The 19,290-nt window shown below is 41.9% G+C and overlaps 1 protein-coding gene across 2 annotated transcripts in view; it reads left to right on the top strand.

The window, feature by feature from the left end:
• Window positions 1-19,290, top strand: part of LOC145342358 (transcription factor Dp-1-like) — a 62,865-nt gene that overhangs the window by 8,676 nt on the left and 34,899 nt on the right. For both annotated transcript variants that reach the window (XM_080187879.1, XM_080187878.1), the window contains exon 3: window positions 17,989-18,055. In XM_080187879.1, coding sequence (XP_080044005.1) covers window positions 17,989-18,055 — 67 coding nt within the window. The remainder of the gene's footprint in view (window positions 1-17,988; window positions 18,056-19,290) is intronic.

Genomic DNA, 19,290 nt, shown 5'->3' with positions numbered 1-19,290 from the left:
GGGGACCTAGTGATTACTCCCACCAGTGATGACTTTCCTTTGCTATTCCTTATTTCCACCTGAACTGATTCCATATTTTGATCTCCACTGCTTATATAATTTCTCACTATAGCAATGATTCCTTCCTTCAGTCGGAAAGTACACTACCTTCCTTTTCTTTCTGACAATCCTTCTGAAATATTGAGTACCCTTGCATATTAAATTCCTAGCCCTGGTCTCCTTGTAACTCCTTGTTTTAGTAATTGCCACCAAATCATAACCTTCTGTCTCTTTAATTTTGTTCTGAATGCTTTGTGCATTCAGACACAATCTTTAAGTTTGTTGTATTATCAAGTTTTTCTGCATTTGTATAATTCCTGGTTGCAAAATGACGTTCGCACATTTTGTCCCTTCCTTGCAGCTTCTGGTAATTTTTGCCTGCTTGCTTCATGTACCTTTTGAGACCTTTCATGACTTTCTTGCAACTTGATTTCTTACCTATCTTTATATCATCTGCAGATTTGGCTACTCAGTCCCTTCATCTAAGTCATTAATATAGATCATAAAATAGTTCAGACCTCAGTACCAATCCCTGTGGCATTCCACTAGTTACATCTTGTCTGCATGAAAATAATTAATTTATCCTGATTCTGTTTTCAGTTAGTTGGCCAATCTTTTGTTCATGGAATTCCTTCAGTGCAGAAGCAGTCCTTTGGGCCCATCAAGTCTGTACCAAAAAAGAGCATCTTTTCAGACCCACCTCCGCTCCACACTACTCCTGTAATCCCTCACACAAACATGGCTAATCCACCTAACTTTGACATCTTTGGACTATAGGAAGAAATCAGAGCACCCGGAGGAAACCTACACGACTATAGGCGGATTGCACAAACTCCACACGAATAGTAACCCAAGGCTGGAATCAAACCCTGATGCTGTGAGGCAGTAGTACTCGCCACTATGCATCCAGAACAACTAATGCTAACATATCGCTCTCTACATCATGAGCTCTGATTTTGTGTCGTAACCATTTATGTAGTTCCTTATCAGATTCCCAATTGAAATCCAATACGACACAGCTACGAGTTCCCCTTATGCATTCTGCTTGTCACATCCTCAGAGAGCTCTAATAAATCTGAGAGACAGATTTTTTTTACAAAACCATGTTAACTCTGCCTGATGATGTAATTTTTTAAATGTCAGACTATTGCCTCTACAGTAATGGATTCTAACATTTTCCCAATGACAGACGTTGGACTAACTGGCCTACAGGTTCCTGCTTCCAGTCTCTCTCCTTAAATGTTGTTAGATTTGTGGTTTACAAAGCTGCTTGGACCTTCCTAGAATCTTGGAATTTTGGAAGATTGCAACCAATGTATTCACCATTTCTGCAGCCACTTCCTCTAAGACTCTAGAATGCAGGCCATTTGGTCCTGGGGACCCACCAGCCTTTAGTAGTATTAGTTTTCCCAATATATTTTCTCTCGTCATTGTTTTATGTTTCTCCCTTCATTTACCCCTGTTTACCCCTTAGGGCCCATTTTGTGTTTTCTACTGCAAAGACAGGTAAAAAATTTGTTCAAAGTCTCAGCCATTTCCTTATTCCATTGTTAATTACCCAGTCTTGCCATCTAAAGATCATTATCTTCTATCCTTTCTTTGTACCTGTAGAAGCTTTTATTTTGTTTTTATATTTCTTGAGTTTTCTCCCATTTTCTCTTTCAGTTTCTCCCATTGTTTGATTTCCCCCCACCCCCCCATTTTTGCTGTGCTAGTTTCTACTTTTCCCAATCCTCTAGCCTACCATTAATCTTTGCAGCATTGCACATTTTTTTTAAATTTGATACCACCCTTGACTTTCTTAGTTAGCCACAGATTCTTCTTGGAGTTTTTCCATTCTCAGTAGAATATACCTTAGTTCAGAGTTATGAAATACCTTCGTAAAATCTTTAAAACTCTGCCATTGCTTATCTACCATATTACCTCTTAACCTATTTTTGTTTTCCATGTCTGCCAACTCATCTTTCTACCCTTTAATTGCCTTTATGAAGTTGTAGTCACTAGTATCAGAACGACATTTCTCACCATCAAATTGAATGATATGATCAGACATATCTATAGGATCCTTTACGATGAGTCCTTAAATTCTGTTTCATTATACTTTGCAAAAGGCCTTAGAACACTAGGTTAAAGCCCAACAGGCTTATTTGGTAGCAAAAGCCACTAGCTTTCAGAGTGCTGCTCCTTCATCAGGTAAGTGGGAGTTCTGTTCACAAACAGGGCATATAAAGACACAAACTCAATTTACAAAATAATGGTTGGAATGTGAGTCTTTATAGGAATCAATTCTTAAAGGTATAGTCAATGTGAGTGGAGAGAGGGTTAAGCACAGGTTAGAGATGTGTATTGTCTCCAGCCTGGGCAGTTAGTGAAATTTTTGCAAGCCTAAGCAAGTCATGGGGGTTACAGATACTGTGACATGAACCTGAGATGTTTGAGGCCATCCTCGTGTGCAGAACTTCGCTATCAGTCTCTGCTCAGAAACTCTGCGTTGTCGTGAAGGTTGCCTTGGAGAACACTTAACCCGAAGATCAGAGGCTGAATGCCCGTGACTGCTGAAGTGTTCCCCAACAGGAAGAGAACACTCTTGCCTGGTGATTGTCGAGCGGCGTTCGTTCATCTGTTGTCGCAGCGTCTACGTGGTCTCTCCAATGTAGTATGGACCATGCCTCAGGACATTCTTTCCTGCAGTGTATCAGGTAGACAACGTTGGCCGAGTTGCAAGAATCATCAGAATCGTAGAAACCCTACAGTACAGAAAGAGGCCATCTGGCCCGTCAAGTTGCACTGACCACAATCCCACCCAGGCCCTACCGTTAACCCCTCTACGCATCTCAGGACACTAAGGGGCAATTTTAGCATGGCCAATCAACCTACCCCTCACGTCTTTGGACTGTGGGAGGAAACCAGAGCATGCGGAGGAAACCGACACAGACACAAGAATGTGCAAACTCCACACAGACGGTGATCCAAGCCAGGAATCGAACCCAGGTCTTTGGAACTGTGAAGCAGCCGCGCTAACCACTGTGCTACCATGCCGCTTTATTCTCAGAACAGTGACCACGACACCATACAACCCTGCCACAGCAACCTCTGCAAGACATGCCGGGTCATCAACACATGCCATCATCTCATGTGAGAATACCATCCACCAGGTACACAGTACACTTGCAACTTGACCAACGTTATCTACCTGATACGCTGCAGGAAAGGATGTCCCAAGGCATGGTATATTGGGGAGACCATGCAAATGCTACGACAACAGATGAATGAATTATGCTTGACAATCACCAGGCAAGAGTGTTCACTTCCTGTTGGGAACACTTCAGCGGTCATGGGCATTTGGCCTCTTTTAGGGTAAGTGTTCTCCAAGGCGGCCTTCACGACACACGACAACGCAGAGTCGCTGAACAGAGACTGATGGCCAAGTTCCGCACATGAGGACAGCCTCAATTGGGATCTTGGGTTCATGTCACACTGTCTGTAACCCCCATGACTTGCCTATGCTTGCAAAATCTCTTAACTGTCTTGGTCGGAGACAATACATATCTCTTTAACCTGTGCTTAACTCTCTCCACTCACATTGTCTGTACCTTTAAGACTTGATTCCTGTAAAGATGTGCATTCCAACCATAATTTTGTAAATTGAGTTTGTCTTTATATACCCTATTTGTGAACAGAACTCCCACTTACCTGATGAAGGAGCAGTGCTCCAAAAGCCAGTGGCTTTTGCTACCAAATAAACTTGTTGGACTTTAACCTGGTTTCGTGAGACTTACTGTATTTACCTCGGTCCAACGCCAGCATCTTCAATCGTTGTTTTACCAGATCTAACATAGCCTGTTTCCCAGTTGGTTCCAAAATGTATTTTATCCCAAATACATTCTTATGAATTCATCTTCCAAAGCTACCTTTGCCAATTTGAATTGTCTAAAGTATATGATGATCAAAGCCTCCCATGATTTTTGCAGTACCCGTCATTCAAGAAGACGGCTGACCTAGACAGTGGCACCCACATCCCATGAGTAATAAAATGAAATGAACAAGCCCTCATTATTTCTTGATTCTGTCCTACAGGGTAGTTATTGTTGGGAAGGTCCCCCACAATTACTACTTTGACATTTATTTTCCCACCCAGACTGATTCTTTGTTTAAAGTTAAAGATTATTTATTAGTCACAAGTAAGGCTTACATTTACACTGCAATGAAGTTGCTGTGAAATTCCCTAGTCGCCACAGTCCACTGCCTATTCGGATCAATGCAGCTAATCAGCATGTCTTTCAGAATGTGGGAGGAAACCGGAGCATCTGGAGGAAACCCACACAGACAGAGCACGCAAATTCCACACAGTGACCCAAGCCAGAAATCATATCTGGTTCTGTGGCGTTGTGAAGTAGCAATCAGCTATTTACCATTTATATAGATGATCTGGAGGAGGGAACCGAGTGTATGGTGTCGAAATTTGCTGATGACACCAAGATTGGTGGAACGGCAAATTGTGCAGAGGGTGTAGAGAGTCTGCAGAAGGATCTAGATGGGCTGGGCGAATGGGCCAGGAACTGGCAAATGGAATTTAATGTTGGCAAGTGCAAGGTGGTCCACTTTGGTAGGAATAACGGTAGGAAGGATTATTACTTATGTGGTGAAAAACTGCAGCAGGCGACGGTGCAGAGGGACCTCGGGGTCCTTGTGCATGAGTCGCAAAAACCCAGCTTGCAGGTGCAGCAGGTGGTCAGGAAGGCGAATGGGATGCTGGCCTTCTTAGCGAGGGGGATTGAGTATAAAAGTAGGGAGGTCTTGCTGCAGCTGTATAGGGCATTAGTGAGGCTGCAGCTGGAGTACTGTGTGCAGTTTTGGGCGCCATACTTACGCAAGGATATTTTGGCAGAGGAGGTTTACTAGGCTGATGCCAGAGTTGAGGGGGTTGAGCTATGAGGAGAGGCTGAATAAACTAGGCTTGTACTCGTTAGAGTTTAGAAGAATGAGGGGAGATCTCATTGAGACGTATAAGATGATGAATGGGATGGATAGGATAGAGGTGGAGAGACTCTTCCTGCTCAAAGGATAGTAGGACTAGGGGGCACAGCCTTAAGATAAAGGGGGGGGGGGGTTTAGAACAGAGTTGAGGAAGAACTTCTTCACTCAAAGGGTGGTGAATCTGGAATTCTCTGCCAGTTGAAGTGGTGGAGGCTACCTCGCTAAATATTTTTAAGACGCGGGAGAGGGGATTAAGGGTTATGGGGAGAGGGCGGGAATGTGGAACTGAGCCACGACAGATCAGCCATGATCTTATTGAATGGCGGGGCAGGCTCGAAGGGCTAGATGGCCTACTCCTGCTCCTATTTCTTATGTTCTTATGTTCTAAGCACTGTGCTACTGTGCCACCCCAATTTAGATCCTGCAAACCAGGCTCATGGCTTACAACTGTGCTATCTCACCTTTTAATAACCAAGCTACCTCATCTTTTCTTCTTGTCCTTCTGAAATGTTAAATGCTCTGTGATATTAGCCTCAACTGTGGTCGCTTTGCAACCATGCCTCTGTAATGGCTATCATACCATATACTTATTTCTGTTTATGCTGTCAATTCATCCATCTTGTTCCAAATGTTGCAAGCTTTAAAGAAATTTTAGTTCTGTCTTTTTGCCATTTTCCTACTCTGACCTTGTTTGTTGGTACAGTCTTAAGCTGTATGCTCTTTCTCCTACCCTACTGTATTGCTTTGTACTTTCAATTCAATTTTCCAAATATCAGGCCAAACCTCTCCACAACTATTTAGTTTACAACCCTTTTCCCCATGTGCTGGACCTAGAATGGTTCATGTGAAGGCCACCCAATGATACAGCTACCACTTTCCACAGTCAAAGTGCCCTGTGAATCAAAACTAATTTTTCCCACATCAATTTTTGAGTCACACGCTCTGATTTTAACAACCTTATGCTAGTTTTCTGGGGGTTCAGGTAGTATTAGAGATTATTACCTTTGCGTTTAAGTTTAGTCCCTAGCTGTTCATACTTCCTCAGCAGAACTTCTTTCTTAATCCAATGTAGTTGCTACCCACATGGACCATAACAACTGAATCCTTCCCCTCCCACTCCTAGTTCCTGTCCAGCCTTGACCCTGGCACTGGTCAGATGCACAGCCTTGGGCACGTTGCAGAGGGCCATATATCTCGTTAAGTATACTGTGCCATATTAAATTAAATCACTTGCTCCATCCAGTTGGCTGTTACTCTGTACCACATGCTGTTGTTACTTTACAGATTTTTCCCTGCAGTCCCTACTCTTCCACACGTTCTGCAAGAACATAGAGCCTGCTGGAAAATTAGAAGGGCTGAGGCTCCTCCAGTGCTACCTCTGGATCCCTATACCTACCTCCATCACAGTCACACACTCCTGCCCCTGACCGTGGCCCAACTCTGAAGTATCTAGCCTTAGGAGTGTAACTCTCTTGGAACAGTGTTCAGGTAACTTTTCCTCCTCCCTGATGAATCTCAATCCCCGAAGTTTCTCTAAAGCTAAACGACTGAACCAAAATTCCTGTAACTGCAGACTCATGCTGCAGACATGATTCCCATAGATCCCATGTGCTTTGCACAGTATCATCTACCTTATTTAGTTTTCAGTTAGTTATTCAGATTAAGTTTAGAATATCACAATGCTTATTCATCACATGAACAGAGGATGTGGAAAAACTCAGCAGGTCTACCAGCATCTAGGCACAGTGGTTAGCATTGCTGCCTCACAGCGCCTGGGACCCAGGTTTTATTCCCAACTTGGGTCACTGTCTGTGTGGAGTCTGCATGGGCTTCCTCCAGGTGCTCTAGATCCTCCCAAAGTCTGAAAGACATACTAGTTACGTGCATTGGCAATGCTAAATCCTCCCCCAGTGTACCCAAATGGGTGCTGGAGTGTGACAGCTGGGGAATTTCACAGTAACTTCATTGCGGTGTTAATGAAACCTAACTCGTGACAAAAAATAAACTTTTATCTATTGTTTCGAGTCCTTTGACACTTGGTCAGGACTGAAAGGGAGGTGAATGTGTTAGAGCTGTAGAAATTGCAACTAAAAGTAACAACTTTAAGGACAAAAAAAACAGATGGCCCATTTGAGGTAGGAGGGTGGGGGCATTAAGGCATTACATATAAGGGACGTTTGAAAAAAAACATGGTTTAAGTTGGGAAAAGGTCAAAAACAAAATTGCCAACTCAGCATTGAATCCCAAGTGTTGCAACATGCCCAAACAGAACATGAGATGCTGCTTCATTAGAGCATTGCAGGAAGCCAAGGTGGGAACATAGGAACAAGGTGCTGAGTTAAAATAGTATGCAATAGGGAGGGGTTGAGATTGTTTGCAGACTTAATGAAAGGTTCTGCAAAATGGTCACTCAGTCTAAACTTTGTCTCCCCGATGTAGAAGAGACTGCATTGGGAGCAATGAATACAGTAAATCAAATTGAAGAAAGTACAAGTGGAATGCTGCTTAACTTGAAAGGGGTATTTGGGGCCTTGAACAGTGAGGAGGAAGAGATAAAGGGCAGTATTGCACTTCTTGTGATTGCATGGGAAGATACCATATTGTAGAGCTTAACTTGTTACTCTTAAGTTTAAGATGCTTGTATCTTTCCAGTATGTGTTTAAACTGTTGCCCCAGTATAGAGGGGGCAGTAGTGTAAACATATGCTGCCAATGGTGAAATTTGAATTTGATAAAAATCTACAATTAAAGTCTAATGACCATGAAACAATTGTCATAATAACCCATCCGCTTCACTAATCTCCTTCAAGGAAGGAAATTTGCCAAACCTAACCCGGTCTGGCCTACATTGACTTCACAGCAATGTGGTTGACTCTTAAAATGTCCCTCAAGGGTAATTACGGATGGGCAATAAATACAGGTCCTGCCAGCAGTACCCTTATCCCTAAAAATAGCCTACCTGCACACCTAATTACCGCCAACTGATTTAAGATCGCTGGCCTTGCTGGCTCCAGCTCCCTTTCTTGGGCCATTCTTTTTTGTGAAATCCAGAATAGCACTTCCTCCCTCTGCTTTGAATTTTTTCACTCGCCAAATTCCTGGATTTTAACACTGTCATTGTAACTTACAAGGGACTGCACGAACAGACGGTTCAGAAGAGAGCATCTCTTTCTATCTAGTTCAGTTCTGAATGCTGATAAGAGAGTTGGTTCCTCTGGAGGGTGGAGCCAAAGCTGAGCTGTAAACTAAGTAGCTGAGGGGGAGATTTAGATAGTGATGCAGGTAATGATCACTAGTGTTTGACAAGAGGGAAGGAACATACAAATGTACGAGAAGGCCAAAAAATAAGGTCAAAGTAGGAAAATGGTAAAAAGAGAGAATTAAAGATTCTCTTTGTTACAGTGTTTGGAGAAAGATGGACAAATTGATAACACAAACAGAAATAAATAACCATTACATGGTGGCTCGGCTTTATAGGGAAGGTATGTGAAGTGGGGGTTTTCTCTCAGATGCTAAGTATTCAGCTGAACTCAGCTAAACACAGACTCGCAAATGACAGTCTCTTGGTTAAAGATATAGTTATTGACCAACACGTGCTGGGAGAAAGGCAGCCAGACACGCTAATTCCTTTCTGAAATTTACAATGCAATGGCAAAATGGTTATACATTTTTGAAACTTCAGTTCTCCCGACTACCCTATCATCCTAACTGAATGCTCCAATTGCATTAGTATACATTATTTACCTTGGTCAACTACATCCTACCTTCCAGCAAAATTAGGAATTCATTGGTCTAGAGGATCCAGGAGTTCCTACCTACTGTTACTAAGCAACATCACTTGAGTAAATCCATAAGTTTCAATGGTTGCTTTCTCACCGTAAGCCAGAGTTGACAAGGTGACATTTCCATCGCCTCAATGTGCCATATTATCAGTAAAAATTGAATACTTTCTTTTTTATATATGTATATACTTGAATTTTTTTTAGAGTATGAGATTTTGAGCTTCATGACTTTTCTGTTAACACATATTCTGTGGCTTATTGTTCACAAAGAATGTGGCCTACTTAGTTTACTCTTCCCATTATGCTTCAGGGCAGTTTGCATTTTGGCCAAGATGTGCAATACATTCAAAAATGCTTGTTTAAATCTAAAATATGTTTAGTTTTCATAACAGTAGTTCTGTAAATGTCTATGCACGGTGAGTATAAGGCACATTGTGGTGCTTTATTCGAAGTTAATTTCCTCTGTTCAGTAATTTTATTAATTTTTAAAAGCCAGGGTTTTCTGAACCATCTTAACCGCGGATAAAAGTCAAAAGAGTAGTAATTGCAGGGTATTCTATGGTTTAGGGGAGCAGAAAGGCATTTTTGTCGTAGCAGATGTGATTCCAGAATGGTATGTTGTCCTTGGTGTTAGGGTGAAGGATATCAGGCTGTAAGCATTCTGGAGGGGGAATGTGAATAGCAAGAGGTCATGGTCCATAACTGCACCAATGACAGATGCAAAACGGGTTAAGGTCCATCAGGCAGACTTGGAGTTAAAAAGGATAAGAAGCAGGATCTCAAAAATAGTAATCTCATGATTACCCCTAATGCTATGTACGAATGGGTACAGAAATAGGATGAAAGGGATGAATGTGAGGTTGGAGAGATGGTACTCTAGTGAGGGTTTTAGTTCCTTGGGCATTGAGACCCTCTTGGGAGGGTACTCGTTGGGCAGGTTGCTCCCTAACAATGCTGTGACTAATATACATGTGGGCAAGTTTACTAGTTTTGTTGGGGAGGATTTAAACTATCTAAGCAGTTTAATAGAAGCTGTTGGGGCGGCACGGTGGTTAGCACTGCTGCCTCACAGTGCCAGGGACCTGGGTTCAATTCCTGGCTTGGGTCACTGTCTGTATGGAGTCTGAGTTTGCTCTGGTATCTTCCACAGTCCAAAAGATGTGCTGGTTAGGTGCATTGACTATGCTAAATTCTCCCTCAGTGTACCAAAAAAGTGGTGACTAGAGGATTTTCCCAGTAACCTAATTGCAGTGTTAATGTAAGCCTACTTGTGCAACTAATAAATAAACTTTAAGATTCAGAAGGAAGAAAAGAGGAGCTGGAAATTGAAGGCAGAAAATTAGCCTGAGAGTTTGGAGACAGCGCAAAAAGATTAAAAACTAAGCAACATAAGTCTGGTTGTGGTTGTTGCTATTTTCTTGGGCAGTACCTCAATAGAAGATGACTTGCTTTGACTCTGGTTACGCTTCTAAGTTGGCAGATAAGTCCAGTATATGATCTACAGATGGGGCACGTAGTGCTTGAAGGATCGGGTAGATGAAAGGTTTGGAGCTTTTTTCCCCTCTGTTCAACATCTCAACTTTGAAGTTTCTCGTGTACTTTGTCTTCCTGAATAAGCTTCTCCATTCTGTTTGGTCACATGCCAGGGACTTCCATGACGCATGTTTGATTTCTTCAGGAATGCTTTGAGAACATCCTTAAAGCATTTCTGCAGTCCTCTGTATGACTGCAGCAAGACATCCTTAATCCTATACTCAAATCCAGTTGCTATGAAGGCCAGTATGCTTATTAGCTTTCCTCACTGGCTGCTGTACCTGCATGCCAACCTTGAGTGACTATTCCACCATGACACCCAGGTCACATTGCACTTCCCCTTTTCCTAAACTGTCACCATTCAGATAATCTTCCTTCCTGTTTTTGCCACCAAAGTGGATAACCTGTCATTTATCTGCATTGCAGTTGCCAAGTATTTTTCCACTCAGCAGCCTTAGCATTCTCCCCACAGCATACACTGCCAGACAGCTTAGTGTTGTCTGCAGATTTGGAGATATTGCATTCAATTCCTTCATCCAAATCACTAATGTATACTGTGAACAGCGGGAGTCCCAGCTATTCACAATATATATTAATGAACCCTGCGGTACCCCATTAGCCACTGCTTGCCATCTGAAAAGGACCTGTTTATTCCCACTTTCTGCTTCCTGTCTGCCAACCAGTTCTCAAGCACATCAATACTTTACCCCCAATACCATGAGTTTTAATTTTGCACATCTAATCTCTTGTGTGGCATCTTGTCAAAAGCCTCTCGAAAGTCATATACACAAAAGCACTGGTTCACCCTTGTTCACTCCACTGGTCACAACCTCAAAATTCCAGAAGATTTGTCAAGCACAATTTCTCTTTAGCGAACCCATGCTGACTTGGACCAATCCTGTCACTGCTTTCCAAATGCTCAAATGTTATAGCCTTAATAATTGACTCCAGCATTTTGCCCACCACTGATGTCAGACTAGCTGGTCTATAATTCTGTTTTTTCCCTCCTTTTTAAAAAAGTGGGGTTGCATTAGCTACCCTTCAATCCACTGGAATGCTGGAAAATGATCACCACAATGCAACCGCCATTTCTAGGGCCACTTCCTTGATACAGAGCATTAAGCCCTGGGGTCATATCGGGTTTTAATCCCAATTGACCCAATTCAATTTCCTGACTAATAAGGAAGCGTAGTGGAGGATACCCTCCTGTCTACAATAACTTGGATGCCGTGGAAATGGTCGAGAGCTTCATGTTTTTAAGTGTCCAGATCACCAAAAACCTACCCTGGTCCTTCCAGGCCGACCCTGTAGTTAAGAAAGCCCACCAACGCCTCTACTTTCTCAGAAGACAAAGAAAATTTGACTTGTCTGCTACTACTCTTACCAACTTTTACAGATGCACCATAGAAAGCATACTTTCTTGTAGTATCACAGTTTGGTATGGCTCCTCCTCTGTCCAAGGCCACAAGAAGCTACAAAGCCCAGTCCATTAGGGAAGTACGCCTCCCATCCATTGACACTTGTCTACACTTCCTGCTGCCTCGGAAAAGCAGCCAGCATAATCACGCACCTCGGGCATTCTTCCACTACCTTCCATTGGGAAAAAGATTCTGAGGTCATGTACCAACCAACTCGAACAGCTTCTTCCTTGCTGCCATCAGACTTCTGACTAGATCTAACTCATGTTAAGTTGATTTTTCTGTACTCCCTAATGATCACTGAGACACTACATTCTGCATCATCTTTCCTTTCCTATGTACAATATGCTTTCTGTCTAGTGGACAAGAAACAATGCTTTTCACTATATACTAATACATGTGACAATAAATCAAATCCACATAGTCAATAAATGCTGGCCTAGCCAGTGGCACCCACATCCCATGAATGAATCTCAGCTTGCAGATACTATAACCCCCTTCCTCTGCCTCATTGAACTGTTTCCACTAACTCCAGTATGATACCACCATTAAACATATCTTTCCCCTTCACCCTCTTTGACAGCATTGCACAGGGGTCACTCCCTCTGTGACACATTGGTCCACTCCTCCATTCCCCCAACCTCTCATCCCCTTCCTGTAGCACCTTCTTATGCAATCACAGAACATGCAATACCTGCCCATTTATCTTCTTCCTCACTGTCCAATGGCCAAACACTCCTTTCAGATGAAGCAGCATTTCACTTTTCATAATTTAGTCTATTGTATTTGCTGCTCCCAGTGCAGTCTTTTCTATGTTGGGAAAGCTAAACAGACTGGATGACTGCTTTGCAGAACACCTTCACTCTGTCCACAAGCATGACCTCAACCTTCCGGTCACTTCCCACTTCAACTCAGTATTAATGGCATCGTTCACATCTCCTTTATCTTATGTCCATGACATCTTTTAAGTCTCTCCTTAGCTTTGACATCTTTAGTGAGAGGGAAGAACTGAGGGAGATCAGTATTAGTAGAGAAATGGTGCTGGGAAAACTGGGATTGAAGGCAGATAAATCCCCAGCACGTGATAATCTATATCCCAGAGTACTTGAAGCGGCTCTAGAAATAATGGGTGCATTGGTGGTTGTCTTCCAGGATACTATAGACAGACCCTGAAGATTGGGGGGTAGCGAATTTCATTCCAATATTGAATAAGGGAGGTAGAGAAAAAACGGAATTATAGCTTAACGTCAGTCATGGGGAGAATTCTCAAATCCATTATCGAGGACTTTAGAGCAGAGTATTTAGAAAGCATTGGCAGGATCAGACAGAGCCGGTGTGGATTTATGAAGGGCAAGTCATGCTTAACAAATCTGTTGAAATTCTTTGAAAATGTAATTAGTTGAGTTCATAATGGGGAACCAGTTGATGTGGTATATTTGGACTTTCAGAAAGTGTTTGTCAAAGTCCTGCACCAATGATTATTGTGCAAGATTAAAGTGCATGGGATTGGTGGAAGTGTATTGAGATGGATAGAAAACTGGTTGGGTAGAGAGGGAACAAAGTAGGAATTAATGGGTGCTTTTCAAATTGCAGGCGCTATCTAGTGGGGTGCCACAGGGATCGGTGCTGGGACTCCAGCTATTCGCAATTTATATTAATGATTTGTGTGAGTGAACAAATAGTTTAGTGGGAGGGTGAACTGTGATGAGAATGCAGAGATCCTCTGCATGATCTGGACAGATTGATGAGTGGGCAAGTCAATGGCAGATGTGGTATGATTTAAATAAGTGAGAGGTTGTTCACTTTGGAAGCAAATACAAGAAGGCAGATTACTATCTGAATGCTGTTGATTGAGAGGGGAGTGTGCAGCGGGACCTGGGTGTCCTTGTGTACTAATCACTGGAGGTAAGCATGCAGATGCAGCAAGCGGTAAAGAAGGCAAATTGGCATGTTGGCTTTGATTGCGAGGGGTTTTGAGTACAGGAACAGAGACTTGTTGTTGCAATTATACAGGGCCTTGGTGAGGCCACATGTAGAGTATTGTGTGCAGTTTTAGCCACCTTTTCTGAGGAAGGATGCCCTCGAGGGAGTGCAGTGATGGTTTGCCATGTTGATTCTGGGGATGGCGGAATTGATGTATGAGGAGAGATTGACTTGGTTAGGATTTTTGCTGGAGTTCTGATGAATGGCGGGGGGGTGGGGGGAAATCTTGTGGAGGCTAATGTAATTCTAACAGGACTAGACAGAGTAGATGCAGGGAAGATATTCCAGTGGTGGGGGAGTCCAGAAGCAGGCGTCACACTCTTGAGGATTCAGGGTAGACCATTCAGGACAGAGGTGAGGAAACATTTCTTCACTCAAAGAATGGTGAGCCTGTGGAATTCATTACCACAGGAAGTAGTTGCCAAAACACTGAATGTATTTGAGGCAGCTGGATGTAGCACGTAGGGCGAATGGGAGCAAAAGTTATGGGAAAAGAGCAGGATTAGGCTATTGAGTTGGATGATCAGCCATGGTTGTAATGAATGGCAGAGCGGACTCGAAGGGCTAAATGGCCTCCTTCTGCTCCTATCTTCTGTTTCTAGCCATGACCATAAGACCTTAAGATATAGAAGCAGCAGTGGGCAATTCGGCCCATTGAGCCTTCTCTGCCATTCAGTGAGATCGTGGCTGATTTTGATATGATAATCCTTAACTTCACTGTCCTGCCTTATCCCCATTACCCTTGATTCCCTTTTGGTTAAAAATATGTCCATCTCGGCCTTGAACACACTGATGACACAGGCTCTACGGCCCTGTGTAGTAAAGAATTCCACAGATTCATTTGCCTATGACAGAAGAAATTTTTTGTCAACTCTGACCTTCCTCTGCCCTACCTCCCTTTCGGGCTAACCCCGAAAGCTTGTGAGTATATTATCAAATAAATAGGTTGGACTAAAACCTGGTGTTGTCAGACTTCTTACTGTGTTTACGCCAGTCCAACGCCGGCATGCCCACATCATGACTACCTCCCCTCTCCAGCTATGTATGTATATAATTCTATCTCAGTTCTGTAGAAGAGTCATATATATTCAAAAAGGTGTTCCCCTGTCCCCAGATGCTGCCAGACCTGCTAAGTTTGTTTTTGTTGCAGATGCTGATTGTTAATGTTCTGTAGCCACCAAGGTTGAGCAGTGTTATCTAGCTTTTAAAAGAAGTTCAAGAAACATAAACCAGTCTGTATGAAATGATCACAAATATTACTGAGTTGCCTGACCTTCAAAGACAGTCGCTTAAATATCTTGATTAAGAAATTGACACATTTTTTAACAGAAAAACCACTCAACTAATGCAAATTCAATATATAAGACAACACCCATCTCTAGCTTACTGCCATCTCCTTGCTCATTCCACTGTCTCTAAATTGTCAGCCTTGCTCATCCAACGTCCATTTGAGCAAGGAGAAATTTCCTCCAATTAAATGTTGGGAAGACCAAAACAATTGTCTTCAATTGTTCCTTAATCACACTTGTCTCCCAGGCAACTGACTGTGACTGAAGCAGACTGTTCGCAACCTTTGAGTGCAAGGTGAGCTTCTGGTTGTGATTCTGTGCCAAATGGCTGCCTATTTCCATCTCTACAATTGCCTCACTTTCTCCTGTGTAAGCTCATCTACTGTAAAACCCTTAACTATGCTTTGGTTTACCTCTAGACTTTACATTTCCAAGGCACATCTTCCATTCTCCATAAACTTAAATTCTTCTGAAACACTGCCACCTGTACCATAATTTACATTCCTGTGATTGTCAACATACAGTGGCTCCTGGCCAGGATTGCCGTAATTTTGAAAATGCTCATCCTTGTTTTTAAATTCCATCCATGACATTGCTGGTCATTGTCCCTCTAACCTCCTCCATCCCTACAATCCTCAGAAATCTGTGTGCTCCTGCATTTCTGACCTCTTGCACTTCCTGTTTCAATTGCTACACTGACGTTCTCTCCACTTATTGGACCCTAAGTTCTGAAATTCCCTCCTTAAAACTTTCTGCCTCTTCTACTTTCTCTCCTTAACACACTCCTTAATACTTACCTCTATCAAATTTTCAGTCATCAGTCCCAATGTTTTGGAGCATGCTCTGCTCTGTTAAAGTCTGGTTGATATCCCTCCTGTGAAGCACCTTGGGAGTTAAGCTATACATTGTGTCATCTGTGGCTCACTTGATAGCACTCCCACCTTAGTCACAAGATTCTGGATTCAAGTTCCTTTCCAGGACTTGAGCACAAAAATCGAGGTTGGTATTCAAGTGCAGTATTGAGATAATATGCATTGTTGGAGGTGTTGTCTTTCCAGTGAGATGAATTGTGATGATATTTGTCATGTCTGTGGTGCAAGATCTGTTTTAGCAGGTTTTTTATTACCAATGCAAATTTGTCTATATCCAGCAGCCTGCATTGTAATTGCTCCTAATTGTTAGGTTGTTCATTTTAATCTGGACTAATGCTGCTCAGCTCTTTTTAGTGGTTCTCCTGGGGTTTTGCAGAGTAGGACCTCATTAGGTTGATTGACAAGTTGGCCAAATGACAGCATGGAGCTAGGCTTACACAGAAGAATCAAGTCAGATGCTACTTTGAATTGTTAGAAAGCAGTGCCTCTCTTTTGTCTCAGGTTGGAAACTGGAATCTGCCAAGAAATAAGTCTTTCTCTAAGTCTGATATTTGGGAGTGGATCTTTCTGAGATTCTGCTATATGAGAGCTACTGTCTTGGAAGTTGCAGAATGAGGTAACACTTTGTGTCTCTGAAGTCTGGAGATCGGGAGCTGTCAAAGATTAGGTTTACTTCGGTGAAGTTCTACTCTTTGAGGGGTATATCCTTCTCTGGAAACTGCTGTCTGGATCTCTGAGCAGAGGTGTTAAAGGCTGGAAATCTAGTATTGATGTACGTATATCTGGTTTTTGTGCTAATGGATTTTAAAGAAGGGTTTTATGTCTATCGTGATACTGCCACATTGGAACAATAGAGAACTAGCTGTTAAGAATTACACGTTGTCATGTTTGAATATTTTAATTGGTAAAAATTATGCTAATTTTTTAAAATATTCTAACTGTTTTGGTAAAAGCTTCCTGGTGGGTCAGTTGCATCATACCTGCAGTGGAACACCTTGTGCTCACCCTAATGCCAAAATCAAATGTTAAAGTTTAGGTTAACTTCAGAATATACCTTGGAGTTTCTGATCATAACAGAATGAAAACCCATATCTGTCTGCCTGCTTTGGTGAATGTAAAAGATATTAAAGCATTATTTCAAAGAAAAGGAGGTGTTTTCCCTGGTGTCCTGGCAAATATTTATCCTTCAATCAACATCTCTAAATGGTTCATCTGGCCACTATCACATTGCTGTTTATTGGAGCTTTGTGTGTAGGTCATATTTGTTACATTAGAACAATTATACCCACTTGCTTGACTGATATCTGGGTGATGTAAAAAGCATTATATAAATGCAAGATTTTGTTTCAAAGTTACTGTAGTTGTTACTTTAGATTGATCTGAAAGTGTTGCTTTGAGGAGTGAATTTAAGCATACAGCATAGTTTTGCTGACAGTGTAATATTAATAAGGAAGTGCGTTTATCTGAATTGCCACATCCATAAATGTTGTAAAGACGTCTTATCTACAGCTTATTGGTATGTTAATCTTGGTTGCACCCTATCTTCAGGGACATCATGCTTCATAAGAACATTTGTTCCTCTACATAATATATAACACACACATAGTGAGATTATAGTGCATGTTTTGGCGTGACTTGGGCTAACACCAGCCATTCCCTGCAGATTTAGTTTCTGATCGTCCCTCTGTGGTTAAGAAATGGATGATGGCTAAAGTTCTCGAAACTGGGAGGAAGAAAATAAGCCACTGTTCCCTTGAATTGGATTTCTAACGGCTGCATACAAAATAACATAACAGTAATAGAAGCTAGGAACAAATTGTATGTCTCTGATCTTTATTACCTATCAAAGAATGAAGAAAATGTTTTAATTGATAATGGGTTGAAGGGCTATGGGGGTGAGGAGAATATCAGCCATGATCAAATGACAGAGCAGACTCGATGGACCGAATGGCCTGATTCTGCTCTTATATCTTGTATCTTATGAACTAAAAATAACAAAAATGGTGCTGAACTGAATTGTTCAACCTTGTCATCATTGTTTTGTTCATTAAGCTGTACTCAAATAAAATTTATAATACTTGTGTTTGTTTTCATAGATTGGAATAATAGAAAGTAATGGCGAAATAAAAGTTTTTACAGATCAGAATATTAGTCCAGCAAAAAGTAAGTATTGATCATTAATAAAACCATGGGGGGTGGCACATTCCCATATACTAGGGGGGTGGAATGGGATGAGTTCTGCAAATTTTAAGTTGGCTTTAAAACAAGTGGGTAGAAATGATGAGTTCGTTCGCTGGTTGCTGCCTGCTTGATTGAAAGAAGACGAGAATAATAGAGCATTCAGAAGAAAATAGTTGAAAAATGGGGCTTTCTAGTGCAATCTGCAAACTGATAACACAAACTAAAGACCGGTTACATTTTCTCCATTTCTTTTCATTATGCAGATAATCTGTTCACAGACCTCTACTAATTGTACTCCAAATCCAATTGTGAGAATGGTTGAGCATGATTTTTCTCTCCATTCTTCTCGTACATCTATCGAGCACATGACAATTTGATTGTGATTAGGAGTTCTACTTGAGCAAACTATGTCTTAGCAACCTATGTTGCAGCTTTTTAGTGTTATGTGTCATGCTGAACTGAATCTAACAGAACTTGGTAGTCTGGTGATGCTGATGGCTAAACAATTAATTGAAAGGATGTGAATATTCACTCAGCCATATATATATATGGCTAGAGAGAGAGCAATGCATTTAGTTATTTCTTATCCCTGCTGGATGCAGGTCCAGTGACCAAAATCCAGCACCCTCATAATTGAAACTGCCAGATTTTGGATCTTCCTGGGTTTTGGAACTTGGATTTGTAATCAGGCTGGAAGACTGTACATGTATGCTGGGCATCTCCAGAGAAGCTGTGAAGACTCATTTTAATTTCAGCCTACTGTGACTGTCAGGTGTTGGAACATAGGAATAGCCTGGAAATGGGGGTCAGTGACCAGGAAGGAGGAGAATATAACAATCAATTCTGTGGCCAACAGCACACCATGTTTTTCATGTATTCCTTCACCTCTTGACTTTTTATACAAGCCTGCAAGTTTTTTACATTTTCTGGTAGATTATTGGCAGTGACTCCTTAAGCTGCTGCTTAAGCTTTGTTGTCTTTGGCAGCTGCATTCAGGGTAAACCAATTGCATAAATGGAGCATGAAATGGATATTAGGCCTCTTAGGTAGAAACATAGAAAATAGAAGCAGGTCCTTCGAACCTGCTTTTACATTCAATGTGATCATGGCTGATCATCTAGCTTGAGTCTGATCGTGCTTCTCCCTCTCTCTCTCTCTCCCTCTTTCTCCTCCTCACACCACCACCATATCCTTTTATCCCTATGCCCCAAGAGCCA

Source organism: Carcharhinus amblyrhynchos, chromosome 4 (assembly GCF_965287045.1).
Source record: "Carcharhinus amblyrhynchos chromosome 4, sCarAmb.v2.hapA, whole genome shotgun sequence".
Classification (NCBI taxonomy): domain Eukaryota; kingdom Metazoa; phylum Chordata; class Chondrichthyes; order Carcharhiniformes; family Carcharhinidae; genus Carcharhinus; species Carcharhinus amblyrhynchos.
Note: the sequence above shows the minus strand (reverse complement) of the source record. Positions and strands in the feature narration are given on the sequence as shown.